The sequence below is a fragment of the Nicotiana tabacum genome, chromosome 3 (assembly GCF_000715075.1).
Source record: "Nicotiana tabacum cultivar K326 chromosome 3, ASM71507v2, whole genome shotgun sequence".
NCBI classification, from domain to species: domain Eukaryota; kingdom Viridiplantae; phylum Streptophyta; class Magnoliopsida; order Solanales; family Solanaceae; genus Nicotiana; species Nicotiana tabacum.
The window spans coordinates 28,091,010-28,109,799 of NC_134082.1; the positions used below are offsets into that span (position 1 = coordinate 28,091,010).

Below are 18,790 nucleotides of genomic sequence, written 5' to 3' on the forward strand. Positions count from 1 at the left end.
AATTTTGTTAAATACGTATTATGTACAACAAGAATCTACCCGTAATAGTTTAACAACCGTACATATATACCACCTCCCACTGGCACATGCATGCACAAATGACTACTTCCATTCTCAAGAATGATACTTTCCACTACCTATATTGAGCCCAATTTAGAAATTGAGAGCTAGGGATGAAAACTTACCTCTTTAGTAGAAGGTTTTGTGAGTTTTCCCCTTGAATTCCCAAAGTTTGATTAAAGAGTGGAGTGTTGAAGTGATTAAGTGTCACCCTATCTCTCTAGATAGCTCTCACCTCTCTCTAAAATGCATGATTTTTGCCTTCAAAACGACCCCAGTAGCTTTTTGTTAAAACGGGTTCAGGTTAGAAAAATTCTTAAAATGGACCCTCCGAACTAGATTTGTAATCACAAGTGCAATTGCAAAACAAGTATGCTGTCCGCGAACAGGACCGCAAAATCGTCCTTCAAAACTGGGATGGCCTAGCCTAGTTTGCGGTAGGACTACAGTCCACAGATCACTTAGGCAACCATGAAATAGTCTGCGAAACCTCACTCAAGAAAATCCTCATGTTGGTTCTGCGATGGAAGTGCGGCTCGCGAAATAGTTATGCGGTCGCATATTGGACCGCAAAATGACCTTCAAAATTAAGTTTTTTCTGTTCAACTCCGTGACAATTCTGCGGTCAGCAGAACATTTCTATGGTTGCATAATGGACCATAGAAATGCCATGTTCTTCAATAAAATTTCCACCAAATCCCCGACGTATTGCACAACCCAAAACTTCCATACTATCTATAACCTTCCAATGCATTAGCCTACCTCGACACCATAAAACCATTCCTTGGCAATATTTTACGGAGCCTTACATCCTCCCATGCAAAATTTCACAAAATATCCTACTCCCTGATCTTCAATTGGTGGTATCCCAATCTTAAATTAATCTTGGAGATGCACTTAGCACCTTGCAACTGATCAAACAAGTCATCTATCCTAGGCCATGTGTACTTATTCTTGCTTGTGACCTTGTTGAGCTGCCGATAATCGATGAAAATCCTTAATGACCCATCCTTCTTCCTCAGAAAAATAATCAGTGCCCCCCAAGGTGACACACTCGGTCTGATAAAACCCTTCTCTAGCAAGTTCTTTAATTGCATTTTCAATTCTCTCAATTCTGCCGAAGCCATTTTGTAGGGTGGAATAGACATAAGCTGTATGCCTGGAAAAACATAAATGCCGAAATAAATCTCTCTATCTGGTGGGATTCCAAGAAGCTCATCAAGAAAGACCTCAGGAAATTCATTCACAACTGGCACAGAGTCAAGTATCGGTGCCTCAGCATCAGTGGCCGTAACTCAGACCAAATGGTAGATATATTCCTTTATGATCATCTTCGCGGTCTTAAGGTAAGAAATAAACTTACCCTTCGGCACAACATCATCCCCCTTCCACTCAATTATTGGCGCACCAAGAATCTCAAATCTCACAGTTCTGGTCCGACAATCAAACTTGGCAAAGTATGAGTGAAGCCAGTCCATTCCCATTATCATATCAAAATCTACCATCACTAATTCAATGAGATCGGCTGTGATGTCTCGATCGTGAACTGTGACAATACAATCCCTACAAAGCCACGTAGCCATAATAGACCCACCAACTCGAGTAGATACAAAATGGCTCATGATATTATTTCGGTTCTATCCTGAATTCCATAAAACATAAGAAGTGATATATGACAAGGTGGAACTAGGGTCTATAAGAGTATGCACATCATGAGATTGAACATTCAATATACCCATGAAAACATCTGAAGAAGTCTTTGAACTCTAGAGACACCTCATAGCATAGAACCTAATGGGCCCTCCCAAACTCTGTGCACCACCCTTAGCTGCACCACATCCTGGGGGTGCCGGAATACCTCGAGTCGAAGGAGGTGCCGCGGAACTGGACGACTGCGCCATACCCCTACCAACACTTTAACGCGACGAAGGCAAATTTCTCTAAATATGACGCCTAAGTCCAAAATCGTAACATACATGATGGTCCATATAACAGATTTTTGAGTCCATCTTTCTGCACCTAAGGCATGTGGGCCTCTTTTGCAATTGGAATCTCCCGCCCGACTGAACCTGCTGATAAGATCCCATGTTGCCCTGACTAGGCCTAAAGTGATTCCACTGCTGCTGAGTTGGCCCTGATGGCGGTGCACTGGATGAAGACTGAGCAAAAGACTGTGTCAATTCAAATGACCTTCCCTTGAATACTGACCTTCCACCACTTGAAGAACCACCAAAGTTTCCCGCCGACTAGGCCTTCTTGTTACCATCCCTTTCCATTACATTCTTCAAGTTTCGGGCCTTGGTGGCTTGAGAAAATGCCACTATTTTCCGATAGTTCATGTCAGAATTCAAGGTAGCTGTAGACGCGGCCTCATTAATAACCAAAAGGCTAAGGCCTTGCACAAATCGACAAACTCTAGCCTCCATAGTGGGAAACATGTAAACATCATACTTGGGCAGATGCACGAATCTCATATGGTAGTCCCACACACTCATACTCCCTTGCTTCAAGTTCTTAAACTCGATGGCATGGGTTGCCTTAGTCTCGACAGGTAGGAAATGATCAATAAAGGCATCCGCAAACTCACTCCACTTTGTCGGAGGGCTACCCTCCTCACGAGACTCCTCTCACAACTCAAACCATCAATATGCCACCTCTTTCAAGCGATACAAGGCTAACTCCACTGTTCTGTCTCAGTGGCACGTATCACACAAAGAGTCTTATACGTCTCATCAATAAAGTCCTGGGGGTCCTCCTCGGTCTTAGTATCCATGAATACTGGAGGAACCAACTGAAGAAATTGGTTCACCCTTGAACTAGGAGAATCACCTTGGTGACTAAAGAAGTAGGTGTAGAATTCAATATATGGGCCTGAGAGGCAACTATCTAAGTCAAAATCTGTATGGCTCCCCTAAGGCCCGCATCAGCAACACTAGGATCGGTGGTAGAGGATTGAGGTGGAGCTGGAATATCAATTGGTGGAGGAACCGTTGCATCCTCAGTCGGAGTAGGATTTGATGTAGTCTGAGCGGGAGTAGTAGAATCAGGAGGTGTTGTGGTTAGGGAATGTCTTCACCCCTCGAGTGATGAACGGTAACATCAGGTATAGTATCAACTACCACTCCTGGAGTGGCATTGGCTCTTTGGCCACTCCTTGCCTTCTTCTTAGGTGCCATGCACTAAAAATTAGAATATTGCATAAGTTAAAAAGGGAACAGTCTTATAATCAACTCTATCGCACGATCTAAAATACCAAAGAACGGTGACAATCCTAAATTCCCAAGTAACCTCCCAATTATAGATGTGGTCAACAACACACCAATAAGAAGGACTCTACTAGACACGGGGCTCCGAGACATCCTATGACACTTTAAAACGTTATGCGTTGATACCAAGCTTGTCATACCCCAACCTTGGAGAGTGTGACCGAGCTCGACCGAGATATCCCAGTCAAGCAAGCCTACTTGATGCCTTCTACCCAATTTTACCCTGAACGAAATAAGAATCAATAGCCAGAGATAGACATGTGAAGGATAAGGTGTACAACATCCTTTTTATATTTACTTAAAAGAGTTTCAATGACAACTTCCAAAAGATTACAGGTTCACATATGAAAGTGAAATATCCCACATTTACAGTCTATTTCCCAAATCAAAACACAACTTACACCATGTCTATGGAGCCTCTAAATAGAACAAAGGAGTAGTATAAAAGTTTCAATGACAAGGCCCCAACTATACCTCAAAATACAAATGTACAAGGATCAAAAAACACAAGGCCCCGATAGGAAGTGGGGCTCACCCTAAGAAGAGGGTGTACTACTTTTAATGATTGACGTCGCCTGCCTGGAACCACCTACATCCATTAACAATGCAGCGTCCTTGAAAAAGGGACGTTAGTAAATATGGAATAGTACTAGTATGCAATTCTAAATACCCTCTCATGGAATAGAGTACCAACATAAAGGAGACAAACATGAACTCAATGAGAAGCTTAAATAATATTAAAATACCAAGTTAAGAGCAAGATAAATCTTCAAGTAAATACTAATATTTTAAGTTGGGGGATATTTAGTATCGACACACCACCATATGTATGGCATGGAGTCCGATCTCTGCCCAATCAGCTAACCCATCTCACCCTAGTGTGTGCGGGTGGACAAAGAAACACAACACCACCACCATGTGCACGATATGGTGTTCGATCACCACCTGATCGGCTAAGCCGTCTCACCACAATGCAGTGTAGGTAAACATGGTCCTTTTATAGCTATCATCTCATTCAAATTAAGGGAAATAATTGCAATACATCAACACGAGAATTTATCTCTCAATCACTCCTACACCGGCACGTGTAGTTTCAGGTTTAGGTTATTTCAACCCACCCTTCCTCAGTGACCGAAAGATCCTCCCAAAAACATTTTTCATATAAAAGAGTTACAATCCTTTTCATAGCCTTTCACACTTCCTTTCATTTCATTGGCACTCTTGGTTACAAATGTAAATTATCATTCTTGGCATGATAGCCGCATCTTATATTTCATACTCTCATTCTTTCACTTTCAAGGATCATCGTAGGTTATCAACATAAAGAGCATTTTAAAATCAAGACTTTAAATATATGAGTAATAAGAGTCTTAAACACATTAAATTTTCTTTCCAAAATAGAGCATGATAATTTGCAATTTAAACATGAACTTAAGTCATAGAAGTTGATACATTAATCGTGCTTGAAACATTTTTTCAGAAGGGGGCATAATCTGATAGAAACAATTGGAATACAGTTTTGAGTACATAGTCTTTCGATGCACTATTCATTAGGGATAGCTCAACTTGTTGGAAACAACTCAGAACATAAGAATTAAGAGCTTGGGCAAATCACGCTTGAGTCTTAGAAGGATTCATGGAATCCGATTTTACAAGAGGGTTTAGGCAACATACCTCGCTTGAGCCTTCCTTAGAAGTACTACAACATTCTGATACTCCTAGCAATTTCAATCTATAAGAAAATGATAAAATTGAATCATTCTGCTTTGTACCTTAATTTATCAAACATATCCTTTTTAACTTCTTTTTTTCTCTAAGCTTCCCTAAAAATGGTGAAGACCTCAAAGTCTGTTCCCCAAAAAGAAACCCCCGTGCCTCGCGGCCGGCTGAAGAGGAAAATGTTTTGTCTACTATCACTGAGGGAAAGACATCGGAGCCCTCCTTAAATAAGTTCGTTCCTACGGGGTGCCTAACTGGTGCTGACTTTAAAGTCGAGAAAACCTCTTCTGTACCGGGTCGGTGCGAGCTGGTATCGAGATATATATAATCGATCACTGGCAGTCTCCTCTCCAGGGTCAAGAAAGATTGCAACTGGTCCGGTAAGCACGTGGTGGTGCCTATGCCCGAGGAGTCGATTACTACCCACGTGGAGGCCATTTTAAGTGTTTACACTTATCCCTTCATGTTAGGACCTTTGGACCCCATCATCATCGCCTTCTATAAGAGGTATGAGGTGACCCTTTGTCAAATTCATCCCTCCTTTTGGGGATTGTGATTCTCCTCCGCTTCTTCATAAGCAAAATCGACAAGTGCCCCTTCACCATCGATCATCCCATGCATCTGTAAAGTTCCCGACTCTATCGAGGGGGATTGATAAAACTTGCCCGTCCGGCCTCTAAGGCCTGATTATCGAGCATAGATAAGGATTAGGACCGAGGCTGGTTGGGCCGATTTGTTCAAGTGAAGACCTCGAATCTAATCCCGGCCGAGGACATGCCATTTCTCTAGAAATAGAACATGAAACATAAGTATGATCTTACCTTTAAGATTTCATTTATTGCTTTTCATTTCCCTCCCATCTTATCGATGTTACGTGGTGCAACTGTTGCTCGGATGCCGGATAAAGTTCCCCGGCTCAAGGAGTGGTTCGAGGGTATTGTATCACAGAAGCCCTATTTCGAGCATGGCACGAACTTTTAAAGGGCCGGTGAGAGGCTCATTCTCATGGTACGATTCTTTCCTAAAACAGACATCACTTGGGTTTCTTTTCGAGCTTACTCATTTATTTTTTCTTTGTAGGCCTTGGGAAGGATGTTGCAATAAGGCCCCCATCCGGAGATGAAGACGTCCTCCCCCAATCACCTACTCCGAAGCAGGATAAAGAGAAGAAAAGAAAAGGGGCCCCTAGTTCCTCGAACTTGGAGAAGCAGAAACCGAAAATGAGGTAGGTGCACAAACCTAAGGAAATCACCGACACCCTCCCATTGGACATAGTACACCGGCTGAGGGATGAGTCCAAAGAAGAAGAAAATTCCGAGTTGGTGGCTCGGGTGCCAGTAAACACCGTACTACCTCAAGCCAGGGAGGCTGATGAGGGGCAGCAACCAGGTCTCTGAACCGGAAAGGGGTGAGGATGCTTTTCCCTAAGCTAGGGAGGTTGCAAGGGAGACCATGGCCGACACTCCTTGAGCATAGGAAAGTGTCCCGAAAGATGCGCTTGGGGTGATTGATATCTCCAGGTACCCTTTATTCTATGACTCCATGATCAACGAGGCCGACATGCTAAAAGAGCATTCACACAAGGGGCCTCAGGGGGTGGCAGGTTGCAATAAATTCTTCGATGGCTTAGAATCGCGGAGGATGTCACCGTGTTTGGTGACTTACCGGTGCCAAAGAAAACACCATATTTGGGAGCAAGCAGGTCTTCTTTGAGTCCGAAGTTAGTGGATCGATTTCCAGATCTGAGTGCTGATCTTGACCGAAAGCGGTCAATAATTATCTCTATCTCGGAGGACGCTCAGGTTCTCCCCGCCCCCGTAGGGGTTGCTAGCTATCTTTGTTGCTTGGTGACCGAAGAGGACTAGGCCAAGATGGATGAGGTGCAAGCGCTTTGCATGTTCAATGAAGCTCAACAGGCGTTGAATTGGGTAACATCGAGTGCCTCTTTACTATGTACTTTAGATTTTATATTGCAAACAATCATAACACTTTTCTTTATGTTTGTAGGAATCAGTACTTCACCATGAAAATTTCCTCAGATATTGGGAGGAGTTAACCTACATGAGGTTGAGGTTTGGGAGCTTACTAAGAAGAGTGATACCTATAAGCTTCTCAGTAAGAAACTACAGGCCGAGCTAAAAGCGGCTCGGAAGGAGTATGCAAAATAGGTCGAGCAGGTAGGATGAGTACTTGAGATAGTGATGATGATTTGGACACAGTGGCTAACGATCCGAACTTGCAGGTCCAAAAGAGATAGATCGGGCAGCTCCAAGCGGAGGTGGATAGGGTAAAAGGTGAGGCCGAAGAATGGAAGAAAAACATGGATGTCCTGGCCTCGGAAAAAGAGACTGTCCAGGCACAACTAGTATTGACTGAGGCCCAGCTCTGGGCTATAGGGAAAAAGGCCTCAACCCAGGCCGAAACAATCAAGGAGATCCAGTATCAGCTAAGCTCGACAGTCTCTAGCCAAGAAAATCTGGCCAAGGAACTTGACACAGCCAGGTCAGAGATTGCTGAGGTCAAGACCGAAGTTGATGAGAAGGTGGCCTAGCATAAGGCCGATGTCGAGGCAGCTCAGGATCAAGTGAAGCATTTGGTGGAGCACATGAAGTGGCAATCTCGAAGGGATTCCCTCGAAGGAGTTCAAGCTTAGGGACTTCGACCTGCTGGCTGAGATCAAGAATGCCAAGATATCTGAGGCCAAGTCCAGGAAGCTGGCTTATCCTGAGGAGGAAGATTCCGAGGGGTATGAAGACTCGAATGAGCACGAAGGTGGTAAATACCCCGAAGGTGATGACGCGACCTCTCCGGTGAAAATTAGGCCACTTAGGATCTTTTTAGATGTTTAATCTTTTGTTTTTTGAGGCCGTTTTGGCCGTTGTAGCTTTCTGTATCGGGGCCATTTGGCCTTTGTAACGAGATTTTTGGATAAATATTTATAAGGCTTTATTTCCCTTTCAGCTTTCGAATTTTTCCTTTGCTTTATTATTTGTGTTTACAAAGATCGAAATGCCTTAGCATGAAATAACTTAGGTTATGTTTGTAGGTTCAAACAAATCTCGCCTTTACATTATTCTGCTTTAAGGCGTCTTGGGGGTTCGGTGTTACCGAAAACTTTCTCCCAAAGTAAGTAATTCAGATTATAGTTTGCCGAGGGTAGCCTTTAGAACTGGTTATGAAAAATTTTCTTTATTAAGGCCTAGTTTTTGTTACGGGTCTCAGACGTCTCCGAGCCATGTTAATATAGCCGTAGACTTTTAGTTATTGAGTCGCCTAGTGGACTTGATTTCCCAAGTTATCCGTTGCCTAATAGGTCTTATGCCCCCGAGGTCGAGTAGCTTGGGCCGTTTGAGTTTATTTTCAGATGGCAGTCCCTGAGTAAGAGAGCAATCATTCGAACTCTGTTTATAAGCGGCCCTTGGGTTCGTTATCTTTAGGGGACCGGAAGGGAAATTCTTTAAGGAATGTAAAGAAGAAATTTTAAAAAACAAGATGATTGCAAGGAAGAGACTTATCTTTATTCTTGTGCATAATAGTAATATATGTATACATGCTTTGTGTTAGTGTTCGAGCAGCTATACGGGCACGGTTCGTTTAACCGTATGACCCTTACAATAAATCCTACTGATCGATACCCTTTAGCTACAATGTTTCTTTCCTTGCTAAAGTCGATAACCAAGGGTAATGCCCCCTAGTATTCGTAGTTGATTATAGAGGGCCTCGGACATTGTTAATGTGATCTTCGACACCGATTCGTGATCAATCTTTGATTCTAAGTTAGCACGATCCGCCGTTGCCTCGTTAAACACCTTGCCCAAAAACCCATTTGGGACAAAATCGGTACAAGGGAAAAAGAGGGCAACACGTGCTTTCAAGACCTAAAAACTTCATACTGCTTCTTGTCAATCACCTGTAAGTATTATTCCAAAATATAAATAAAAGAAAATGAATGGGGTCGTACCTTAGCAGTAAAATCGTTTTAGGTGAGTTACATTCTGATTGCTCGGTAATTGTTCATCATTCCAAGCTTGTTAGATCCTTTTTCGGTGATTTCGATGATATGATACAGCCCTTCCCAGTTCGTCCCAAACTATCCCTCGTTCGGGTTTCAGGTGTTCAATGTTACCTTCTTTATAATTAAGTACCCAACGTTGTAGTATCGAAGGTTGGCCCTTCTGTTGTAATATCTCTCGATCCGTTGCTTTTGGGAAACCAATCGAACAAGGGAGGCTTCATGCCTTTCATCCAATAGCTTCAGGCTCGTATTTATGGCCTCGTCATTTGATTCCTTTATTGCATATTAGAATCTGATACTTGGCTCTCCGACTTCGACCAGTATTAGAGCTTCGACGCCATACATTGATGAGAATGGAGTGGCCCCGGTACTGGACTTCGAGGTCATAAGATATGACAAAAGGACTTTGGGTAAGATTTCCTTCCATTTTCCTTTGGCTTCGGTCAACCTCCTTTTAAGGTTCTGGAGTATGGTTTTGTTGGTTGATTCGGCTTATCCATTCCTACTAAGGTGATAGGGTGTTGATAGGATCCTTTTTATCTTGTGGTCTTTGAGAAATTTGGTCACCTTGCTACCGATGAATTGTTTCCCGTTATCGCACATGATATCGGTCGGCATTTCGAACCGACATATGATATAGTCCCAAATGAAATCGATGACCTCCTTCTCCCTGACCTTCTCATATGCCTAGGCTCCACCCACTTAGAAAAATAGTCTGTCATAAATAAAATAAATTGGGCCTTACCGGGTGCCCATGGAAGGGGGCCGACGATGTCCATTCCCCACTTCATGAACGACCATGGCGATAAAACTGAATGCAATAGCTCCCCGGGTTGGTGTATCATCGGATTATGTCATTGGCATGCGTCACATTTTCGTACGAACTCCTTTGCATATTTCCATATTAAGCTAGTAATAACCTGCTCTGATCACCTTTTGGACCAATGATTCGACACCCGAATGATTTCCATAGGTGCCCTCGTGAATTTCCCTTAGAACGTATTCAGTATCTCCCAATACTAGACATATTTCCGGTAGGCCATCGAACATTCTCCTAAACAAGGTCCCATCATCGAACAAACAAAATCGGGCTACCTTTGTACAGAGGGCTCTCGATTCTTTTGGATCCGAAGGTAGCTTTCCGATTTTCAGATATTCTACATATTTGTTTCTTTAATCCCAAGTCAGGCTTGTAGAGTTTATCTCAGCATGACCTTTTTCCACCACCATTCTCATGAGTTGTACTATTGCCCCGAATTAAGCTCATTGTCTTCGACCGACAACCCTAAGTTAGCAAGGGCATCGACTTTACTGTTTTGATCCCAGGTTACGTGTTGTAAGGTCCACTCCTTGAACCAATGTAATGCTACCTGCAACTTTTCTAGGTATCTCTGCATCGTTCTTCTCTGACCTCGAATGTTCCATTAACTTGGTTCACCATGAGGAGGGAATCATAATTAGCTTCAATCACCTCCACCCCCAAGTTTTTTGCGAGTTCGAAATCTACAACCATGGCCTCATATTTGACCTCATTGTTAGTCAATTTTATAGTCCTGATAGATTGTCTAACTACATTGCTTGTTGGCAGTTTCAAAACGATACCGAGTCTGGTCCCTTTCGCATTTGAGGCACCATCCGTGAAGAGGGTCCAAATTCCCGAGGACACCCCAGAGTTTACCAACAACTCTCGTTCGACCTCGGGTATTAGGGCCGGTATAAAGTTGTCCACGGAATCTGCCAAAATTTGAGATTTGATGGTTGTTCGGGGTCGATATTCAATATCGCACGCATTGATTTCAACGGACCATTTGGCCAATCTTCTCGAGAGCTCGGGCTTGTGCATAATATTTTACAACGGGTAAGTTGTTATAATACATATGGGGTGACATTAAAAATAGGGTTTTAGTTTTCTAGAGGCACTTAGTAAAGTGAGCGCTAGTTTTTCTAGGTGAGGGTACCTAGTCTCGGCCTCTCCTAGGGTCCTGCTAACATAATAAATTGGAAATTGCGTACTTTGTTCTTCTCAAACCAAGACCCCACTCACCGCTATTTCCCATACTGACAAGTACAAGTACAACTGTTCATCTACTTTCGGTGTATGAAGCAATGTTGGATTCGATAAATATCGTTTGAGCTCCTCTAAGCCGGTGACACTCCGGGTTCTATGAAAAGTTGTTCTTCTTTTTGAGTAGCGAGAAGAATCGGTGACTCTTATCCGATGACCTCGAGATGAATCTCCCTTGGGCGGCTATGTGTCCGGTTAATCTTTGCACGACCTTCACGTTGTCTACAAACGAGATATATTCGATGGATTTGATTTTGTCGGGGTTGATCTTGATTCCATGGTTGGATACCATGAACCCGAGGAATTAACCTGATCTGACTCCGAGCACACATTTCTTCGGGTTTAGCTTCATATTGTATTTCTTTAGAATGCTGAAAGTTTCCTGCAAATGTTTTAAATGGTTCTCTGCTCATAGGGACTTAGCCAACATGTCGTCAATATAAACCTCCATCAATTTTCCTATTTGTTCCTCAAACATCCAGTTTACTAAGCGTTGATAAGTGGTACCGGTGTTTTTTAGTCCGAATGGCATCACGTTATAGCAATGCATGCCGTACTTGGTAATGAAAGAGGTTTTTTCCGGATCATCCGGGTTCATGTATTTGGTTGTACCCGAAATAGGCATAAATAAAACTGAGGATCTCGTGGCTGGCCATGGCATCAATCATGCGATCGATGTTAGGTAGAGGAAAGGAGTCCTTCGGACAGGCCTTGTTCAAATCCTTATAGTCTACACACATTCTTAGTTTGTTCCCCTTCTTAGAGACTACCACCACGTTTTCTAACCAATCCGGGTATTTAATCTCCCTAATGGACACTATTTTAAGGAGTTTAGATACCTCCCTTGATAAATGAGTATTTGATCTCGGACTGGGGTTTCCTTTTCTGCTTGATAAGATGGAATTTCGGGTCCAGGCTCAGCTTGTGGGTGGTTATTTCTATGGGAATCCCTTTCATGTCAAGATGGGACCAAGCGAAACAATCTATGTTAGCTATAAGAAATTGAATGAGTTTTTCCCTAAGCTCGGGAGTTAATTATGTGCCCAAGTATACCTTTCGACTGGACGACGTTCGATCAATATGACCTGCTTCAACTCTTCGACCATTGATTTGGTAGCGTCATAACCATCGGGGACTATGAAGGATCAAGGAACCCTGTAATCATCATCTTCATCAGTCCCCTGCTTGTCAGTTGGGTCGAGGCCGGCATCGGTGATTGCTATTTAGCTTCCTGTTTTGTTTCCAAACTTGGTTCCTTTAATGACGAGAATGTTGATATCGAAATTACTTTATCGACTGAAAACATCTCCTTTGCGGCTGGTTGTTCTACATAGATCGTCTTAATCCCTCCCGGCGTTGGGAATTTTAACACTCGGTGAAGAGTCGAGGGCACCGCTCTCATGTTGTGAATCCATAACCTCCCGAATAGGGCGTTGTATCTCATGTCACCTTTGATTGCATAGAACTTGGCCTCCTGGATGGTCCCAGTGACATTGACCGGTAATGTTATTTCCCCTTTAGAGGTTTCATATGCCATGTTGAATCCGTTCAAAACTTGGACTTCAGGCATGATTTGATCTTGTAGATTAGCTATTTTACGACTCTCGACCGGATGAAATTGGCCAAGCAACCTGGTTCAATTAATAGATGCTTAACTCAAAATTTATTTATGAGAACAGATATTACCATAACATCATTGTGAGGTTGCACGATCCCTTCTGCGTCCTCGTTGCTGAAAGACAAGGTTCCTTCCGGCATGTAATCTTGAGTCCGTTTTTCCCTTGTGATGGACACTTTGGTGTGTATCATCATCGGTCCTTAAGGGACATCGACTCCTCCAAAGATCATGTTGATAACGTATTGAGGTTCTTTCGGTTCGGTCTGTTTGTTTAGAGTCCCTATTTCTGAAATGATTCTTGGCTCGGTCGCTTACGAATTCTCTAAGGTGCCGATAGCCGATACGATGGCAACCACATCAACGTTAAAGTTGTATTCCGATAATCGTGGTGCTTCTTTAGGTCCGATAGGCCTGTCGAAGCCATTCTTGCTCATGAGCCCTCGAGAGCTCTGACCTCGATCGCTTCTCCTTTCATTTTGCATAGAACTTTACCCAGATCTGTTGCTTCTATGATCTCTATTATATGGCTGGTACTAATCTCAGTTCGACCTCGGTTCCCGATCAATATATCTTGATTCTTTCAACGGGCCTGACAGGATAAACGAACCTGAAAGGAGCCCCAAGTTGATCGTTTTCGACCTTGATCTTTGATTGGTACCGATTATGCACATTGGCCCAAGTAACATCCGGGTACTCTATCAGATTCTGGTTCAACTGCTGTGAAGCCACCGAGCTTCGAACATTGAGTCCTTAGGTAATGGCTTGAACGACCCAATCATCAGCGACCGGTGGTAGGTCCATCCGCTCCATTTGGAATCGAGACACGAATTATTTGAGCATTTCATTGTGCTTCTACCTTACCTTGAAAAGGTCTGGCTTCCTGGTCTTGACCTTGATGGCCTCGACGTGTGCCTTTACGAAAGAATCTACAAGTATAGCAAATGAGTCAATAGATTTAGGTGGTAAATTGTGATACCATATCATAGCTCACTTTGACAGGTTCTCTCCGAATTTCTTTAGTAAGACAGATTCAATCTCATCATCCTCTAGATCATTCCCTTTGATGGCACATGTGTAAGAGGTGACATGCTCGTTCGGGTTGGTCGTCCTGTTGTATTTAGGAATCTCGGGCATGCAAAACTTCTTGGGGATCGGCTTGGGAGCTGCGCTCGGGGAAAAAGTTTTTGCACGAACTTTTTGGAGTCCAAGCCCTTTAATATTAGCGGTGCTCCCGAGATTTGATCGACCCTGGAGTTGTAGGTTTCCACCTTCTTGTCGTTCACCTCAATCTTCTTTTCTCTTGACTCAATTTGTTTTGTCAGTTCCTCGAGCATCTTCATGATTACAGGATAGGTCCCCGATTCTTTCTCGTTCGATCTCTCGGAGACCGATTCAACTCTGTGGACAACTTCCTGAGATGGCCCGGGCTCAATCCTACTCGGTGGATGATTCTGGTTTTAGAACTGGGCTATTGCCACTTGTTGAGCTTGCAATATTTCAAAAATCACGCCCAGGTTGATTCCTCCATCTTCGCCGCCATGTGTGCTTTGAGCGGCTAATTGAACATCCATATGGATGTTGTCCACAGGATTGATGGCCAAATTTGTGTTGATGGCTACATATGAGCTGACGTCGATTGGATCTGCAGCCAGGGCTCCATCGAGATCGACCTGGGGTGCATCATTCCCGGGTGCTATGTTATCATTTTCGCATGGTGGCTGAAATCATTTTCAACGTATAGGGGTGCAGACTGAGAGTTCGACATTTTGGTCCTGGAATCAAAGATACTCCAAAGAATAAGTGTAAAATAGTGTGCGTTATGAAAGTTTGTATCAAATAACCACTATTATCCTTAGCCCTATGGTGGACACCAAACTATTTACCCTCAAAATCGGATAACAACTGAATTTATATGCGGTTTTAAGGATACATGATATAACTTGATACAAATTGAGAAAATAAATTAATATTGAAATTAATGGTAGGGAAATAAATTCAAACTACACAAGTTGAACAGTCTTAGCCTGGAAGGTTGGTCACTCTTGAGTCAAGAAATGCCTAAATCGGTGTCAGAACAGAATAACAAGATAATAAGAACTAGAAATAACAGTATATTGCTTTGGCATGAGTGTTGCCAATGTCTTACAAATGATCAGACCCTCTTTTATATAATAGAGGAGTCATACTCTAGATATAATTCTATAAAAGGTAGAAAACCTCATAATTTGCTAATTAATCGGCCTCTCCTTGATACGTGCCGAGATTTCCGCCATAATATCCGACCGATTGCGGATATTTTGGCCTTCCGTTACTTTGCTCGATAAAGTTTTCTCGATCTTGTTCGGAGTCGTGGTCGGTTCCGGAGTTCACGGGCTCAATGATCTAACTTCGTACCTTAGTTCGATATAATCCGATCGGGTTGTCTTCAACCCATCACATTTCGGTTCCGACCTGTCATGCAATAGACGAGCCCGATTTCCAACGTATACAATATCTACTCATCTCAATTGGCGTACTAGCTATTCTCAATTTCTAATAATAACCACAATGGATCAACCGAGTTTTGCCTTAATGAAGGTAACTGTATATTGATAAAGTAAATATTCAAACTTTAAACATCAGATAAAAAATGCTTAGATTTTGTAGAACACGGCCGGGTGCCAACTGTGAGTGCTATGGTCGTTTTTACCCAAAACAAAAATGTTTTTTCTGAGAGTTTAAATTAAAACCATTAAAAATGTTTCTTGAACTCTATTTTAAAACCCAAATATTATAGGACAAGCCAATAAACCAAAATAATTTTAGTGGTTTACAACATAAAATTATGGAAATCACAAAATAAGGAACGAATGCAAAAGTTTGGTACATAACCTTCCGCAGAAACAACTGAATAATTGAGTTATTGGCTAAAATACTTTATTTTTCTCATACTCAAAATTATTTGTCGGCTAGACAGTCAAAGTAACGACTGAAGAAGCACTTGTCAAGGTCAACCATAGGACCGTAAGCCCTCAACTTTTGATCAACAATCATTTCAGCAGAAAGTCCCCATTTCACTAAGGTTTCATCATCATGATGTAACGCAAGGCTGTACTCACCTTCATGCCCTAACTCCATAATTCGAACCTCGGCATTTTTGGGACTTATTAAATTATCAACTTGTTCTGGCGTCCATCTGAATATTCTCATGAGCAACACTCGAATGATCAATCCATGACTGATTACAACAACATTTAGGTCCTCGTTAGCACCATAGGGAATCATGTCCATGTCTATGTCACTCCATAAAGAATCGATAAAACCTGTATTAATGAAATTAAAACCTTTTCAATTTATGTGAATTTTTATAATTAGCTCGTTAAAAATAATAATAATCTTTTTCTAAATTTGCAAATAATGTAATTTAAATTTCTCATTTTACCCTTAAATGATAAACTTTTATATCCAGACATATATTATGATATGTTTAAGACCACAAGTTTCAAAACTTTTTATTTAATTTTTAAAATTTGTGTCTAGTCATATATGTTAACATAAATTGAAACAGATGGAGTACTAAATATATATGAATTCAAGCTATATTTATCTGTTTTAGTATAAGCTTTTATCTATTCAACCCTTAAAAAGACAATAAAATAGATGACGTTATTCTCGTTCTATTTGACATCAGACTTTCTTATCTTGTTAATGATATCTTGAGAATTTCAAATTGGTCGGATCCCAAAGCTTGTAGACAGGGCTTGTGACCTCCCTGCGCAATTTCTTCCGTCAATTTTTCAGTTGGTTTTGTCCGTTCGAAAAACGCATTGTAAGAACATAAAACTTGGAAATCAGGAGGAGAACATGCCTTTGGTTAAATAACTCAAATATTAACTCAATATTCAATAAAGTGCATTATTCAATTTTTGTGGAGCATGGGTGTCAACCAGTGGCGGAACCACCTTATAGGACACCCCTTCAGGGGAAAAATATACTGTATTGGTAGGTAAAAAAATAAATTATATGTATATATACTATGTAGTGACTCCCCTTAATTTCCTGATATGTTTACTTATATATATTGTGACAACCCTTAACGAAAATTCTTGCTCCGCTATTAGTATCAATAGATAATATTAGAGTAATTCTTAAAAAATACATACGTAAAATACCAGTTTGGCGAAAAGGTCATGCCTACAGACAAACTTATAAATCCGCCCCTGGCCCTGTCTCTCCAATGATGAAGTACGCGGATTTCCATCCACCGGAGTCGGAGATGTTGGATACTCAGACGAAGCCTTCAACGACTTCGCCGGAGAAATGGTGTTTAGGCGTCGGAGATGTTGGCTCCGCTGGCCATAGATGTTGGCTTCGAAGAAAAACATATATTCTTTGTTTGTTTTCCAATATGATCTGCTTTAATCCTTTATGGTTTCCGTCTTTTACCATTAAATATAATTCTTAACTAGCTTGCATTTCAAAAATGAAAATAAGGTACTTTAACCTATGTACGTAGATACTATGTATTTTTTCCACATCAGGATTCAACATACCAAGAAACAAATCATCCACATAAAGAGCAATTCTTTAACAAGATTTACTTGAATAGATACCTGAAACCCGGTCATACACATCGGCGGCCGATTCTCCACCGGGAAATCGGTAGAAGAACTTTCCATATTTCTCTCTTTCCTTCTTATACTCCTCCATCTTCTCTGTATTCTTAAATTTGGCATAGTCCATTTCTCTCAACCTGCATTCTTCTCTTACCCCCACGATCTCGCTGCTGCAAAACGCAGCGCCTATCTCTTTCAGTGTTTCCCGGGTACGCAAAAATGGAGATACATAGAAATAGACCTTACTACTGCAGTTTCCTTTGTCACAAACCACGCCGCGGATAATCTCCCCGGACTTTTTGGCTTGCTCTTTGCCTTTCTGTGTGAGTTGGACTCTATGGTCAGGTGTGATGGCGTACACATTTTTGTCTAAGTTCCCCTCACTCTCACCATGCCGCACCAGTATGAGCCTCTTAGGCAACTGCCTTTGCTTTTCCCTTTTGTTAGTTCCGCTGTTAATTGCATTTCCCATTTGATAGAATGGCTTATGACTGATTTGTGGATGTGATAATGTGTATATGTAGATGCCTTCAGCTTAATTACTCCATTTGTGTTTCTGTTTCAAGTCAGACCACGCACTTTCTTCATTTGTGCATTCTAAAAGAATGTCATATTTTTTTAATTGGAAATAATTAAATTTTAAATTCTTTATTTTTATCGATTTTACTCTTAATGAGAGCTTTTATAACCACAAAAATTTCAGCGCCCTACAAAGCTTTTACCCCTTAAACTTTTAAGACCATAAATTTCAAAAATCTTTATTTATTTCTTAAACTTTATGCCGAATCAAACTAGCTCATCTTGATTGAAACACAAAGTTGTTTTCCCCTCTCCCTGTTATACGTGATTTTATAATGCTCTCTATGGAGATTTTAGTGGTCCTTCCTAAAGAGACTTCAGTTTAAGAACCCAATACCTTTAATTAAGAGCACAGAAATCTTTATGGTAGATTTTTTTCCTATCTTTCTTTTCAAACAAATGAATAACTAGCATAGCTGTAGCATTCCAATTTCGTTCGCTGAAAGATAGAACACACATGGTCCGTGGCTGAATAAATAATTAACGACCATTATAGCTGTAACTGCATACATTTTTTTATTTAATAAATTATATGAATAAATAATGAATCGGCTATGAACTATTTCGAATTTGCCAACTATCCGTTTACGGATTTAAACAAGTGCCAACTATCCGTTTACAGATATAAACAAGTCCAATACCTCTAAATAATACTCCTTCAGTTTCAATTTAGATGACAATCTTTCTTTATTAGCTTGTTCTAAAAAGAATGACACATTTCTACAATTGAAAATAATTTAATGTTGAACCCTTCATTTTATCCATTTTACCATTAATAAGAAGATTTTATAACCACATAAATGTCATGGCCCGACAAAGCTTTTACCCCTTAAGCATTTAAGACCACAAATTTTAAAAGTATTTTTTTTGTCT

The 18,790-nt window shown here is 41.3% G+C and overlaps 1 protein-coding gene across 1 annotated transcript; it reads right to left on the minus strand.

Moving 5' to 3' along the window:
* Positions 1-15,395: 15,395 nt before the first annotated feature.
* On the minus strand, positions 15,396-17,876 carry LOC107780993 (phosphoglycerate mutase-like protein AT74). The gene is made up of 2 exons (XM_016601621.2): positions 17,336-17,876; positions 15,396-16,045 (listed from the first exon to the last, which is right to left on the minus strand). Exons 1-2 carry the CDS (start codon positions 17,808-17,810, stop codon positions 15,681-15,683), a joined length of 840 nt encoding a protein of 279 aa, XP_016457107.1. The 5' UTR covers positions 17,811-17,876; the 3' UTR covers positions 15,396-15,680.
* Positions 17,877-18,790: the final 914 nt, after the last annotated feature.

Coding starts and splice junctions, on each gene's coding strand:
- LOC107780993 (XM_016601621.2), bottom strand. CDS start 17,810: ATGGGAAATGCAATTAACAGCGGAACTAACAAAAGGGAAAAGCAAAGG. Junction 16,046..17,335: donor TGTGTATGACCGGGTTTCAG/GTATCTATTCAA, acceptor TCATTAATACAG/GTTTTATCGATTCTTTATGG.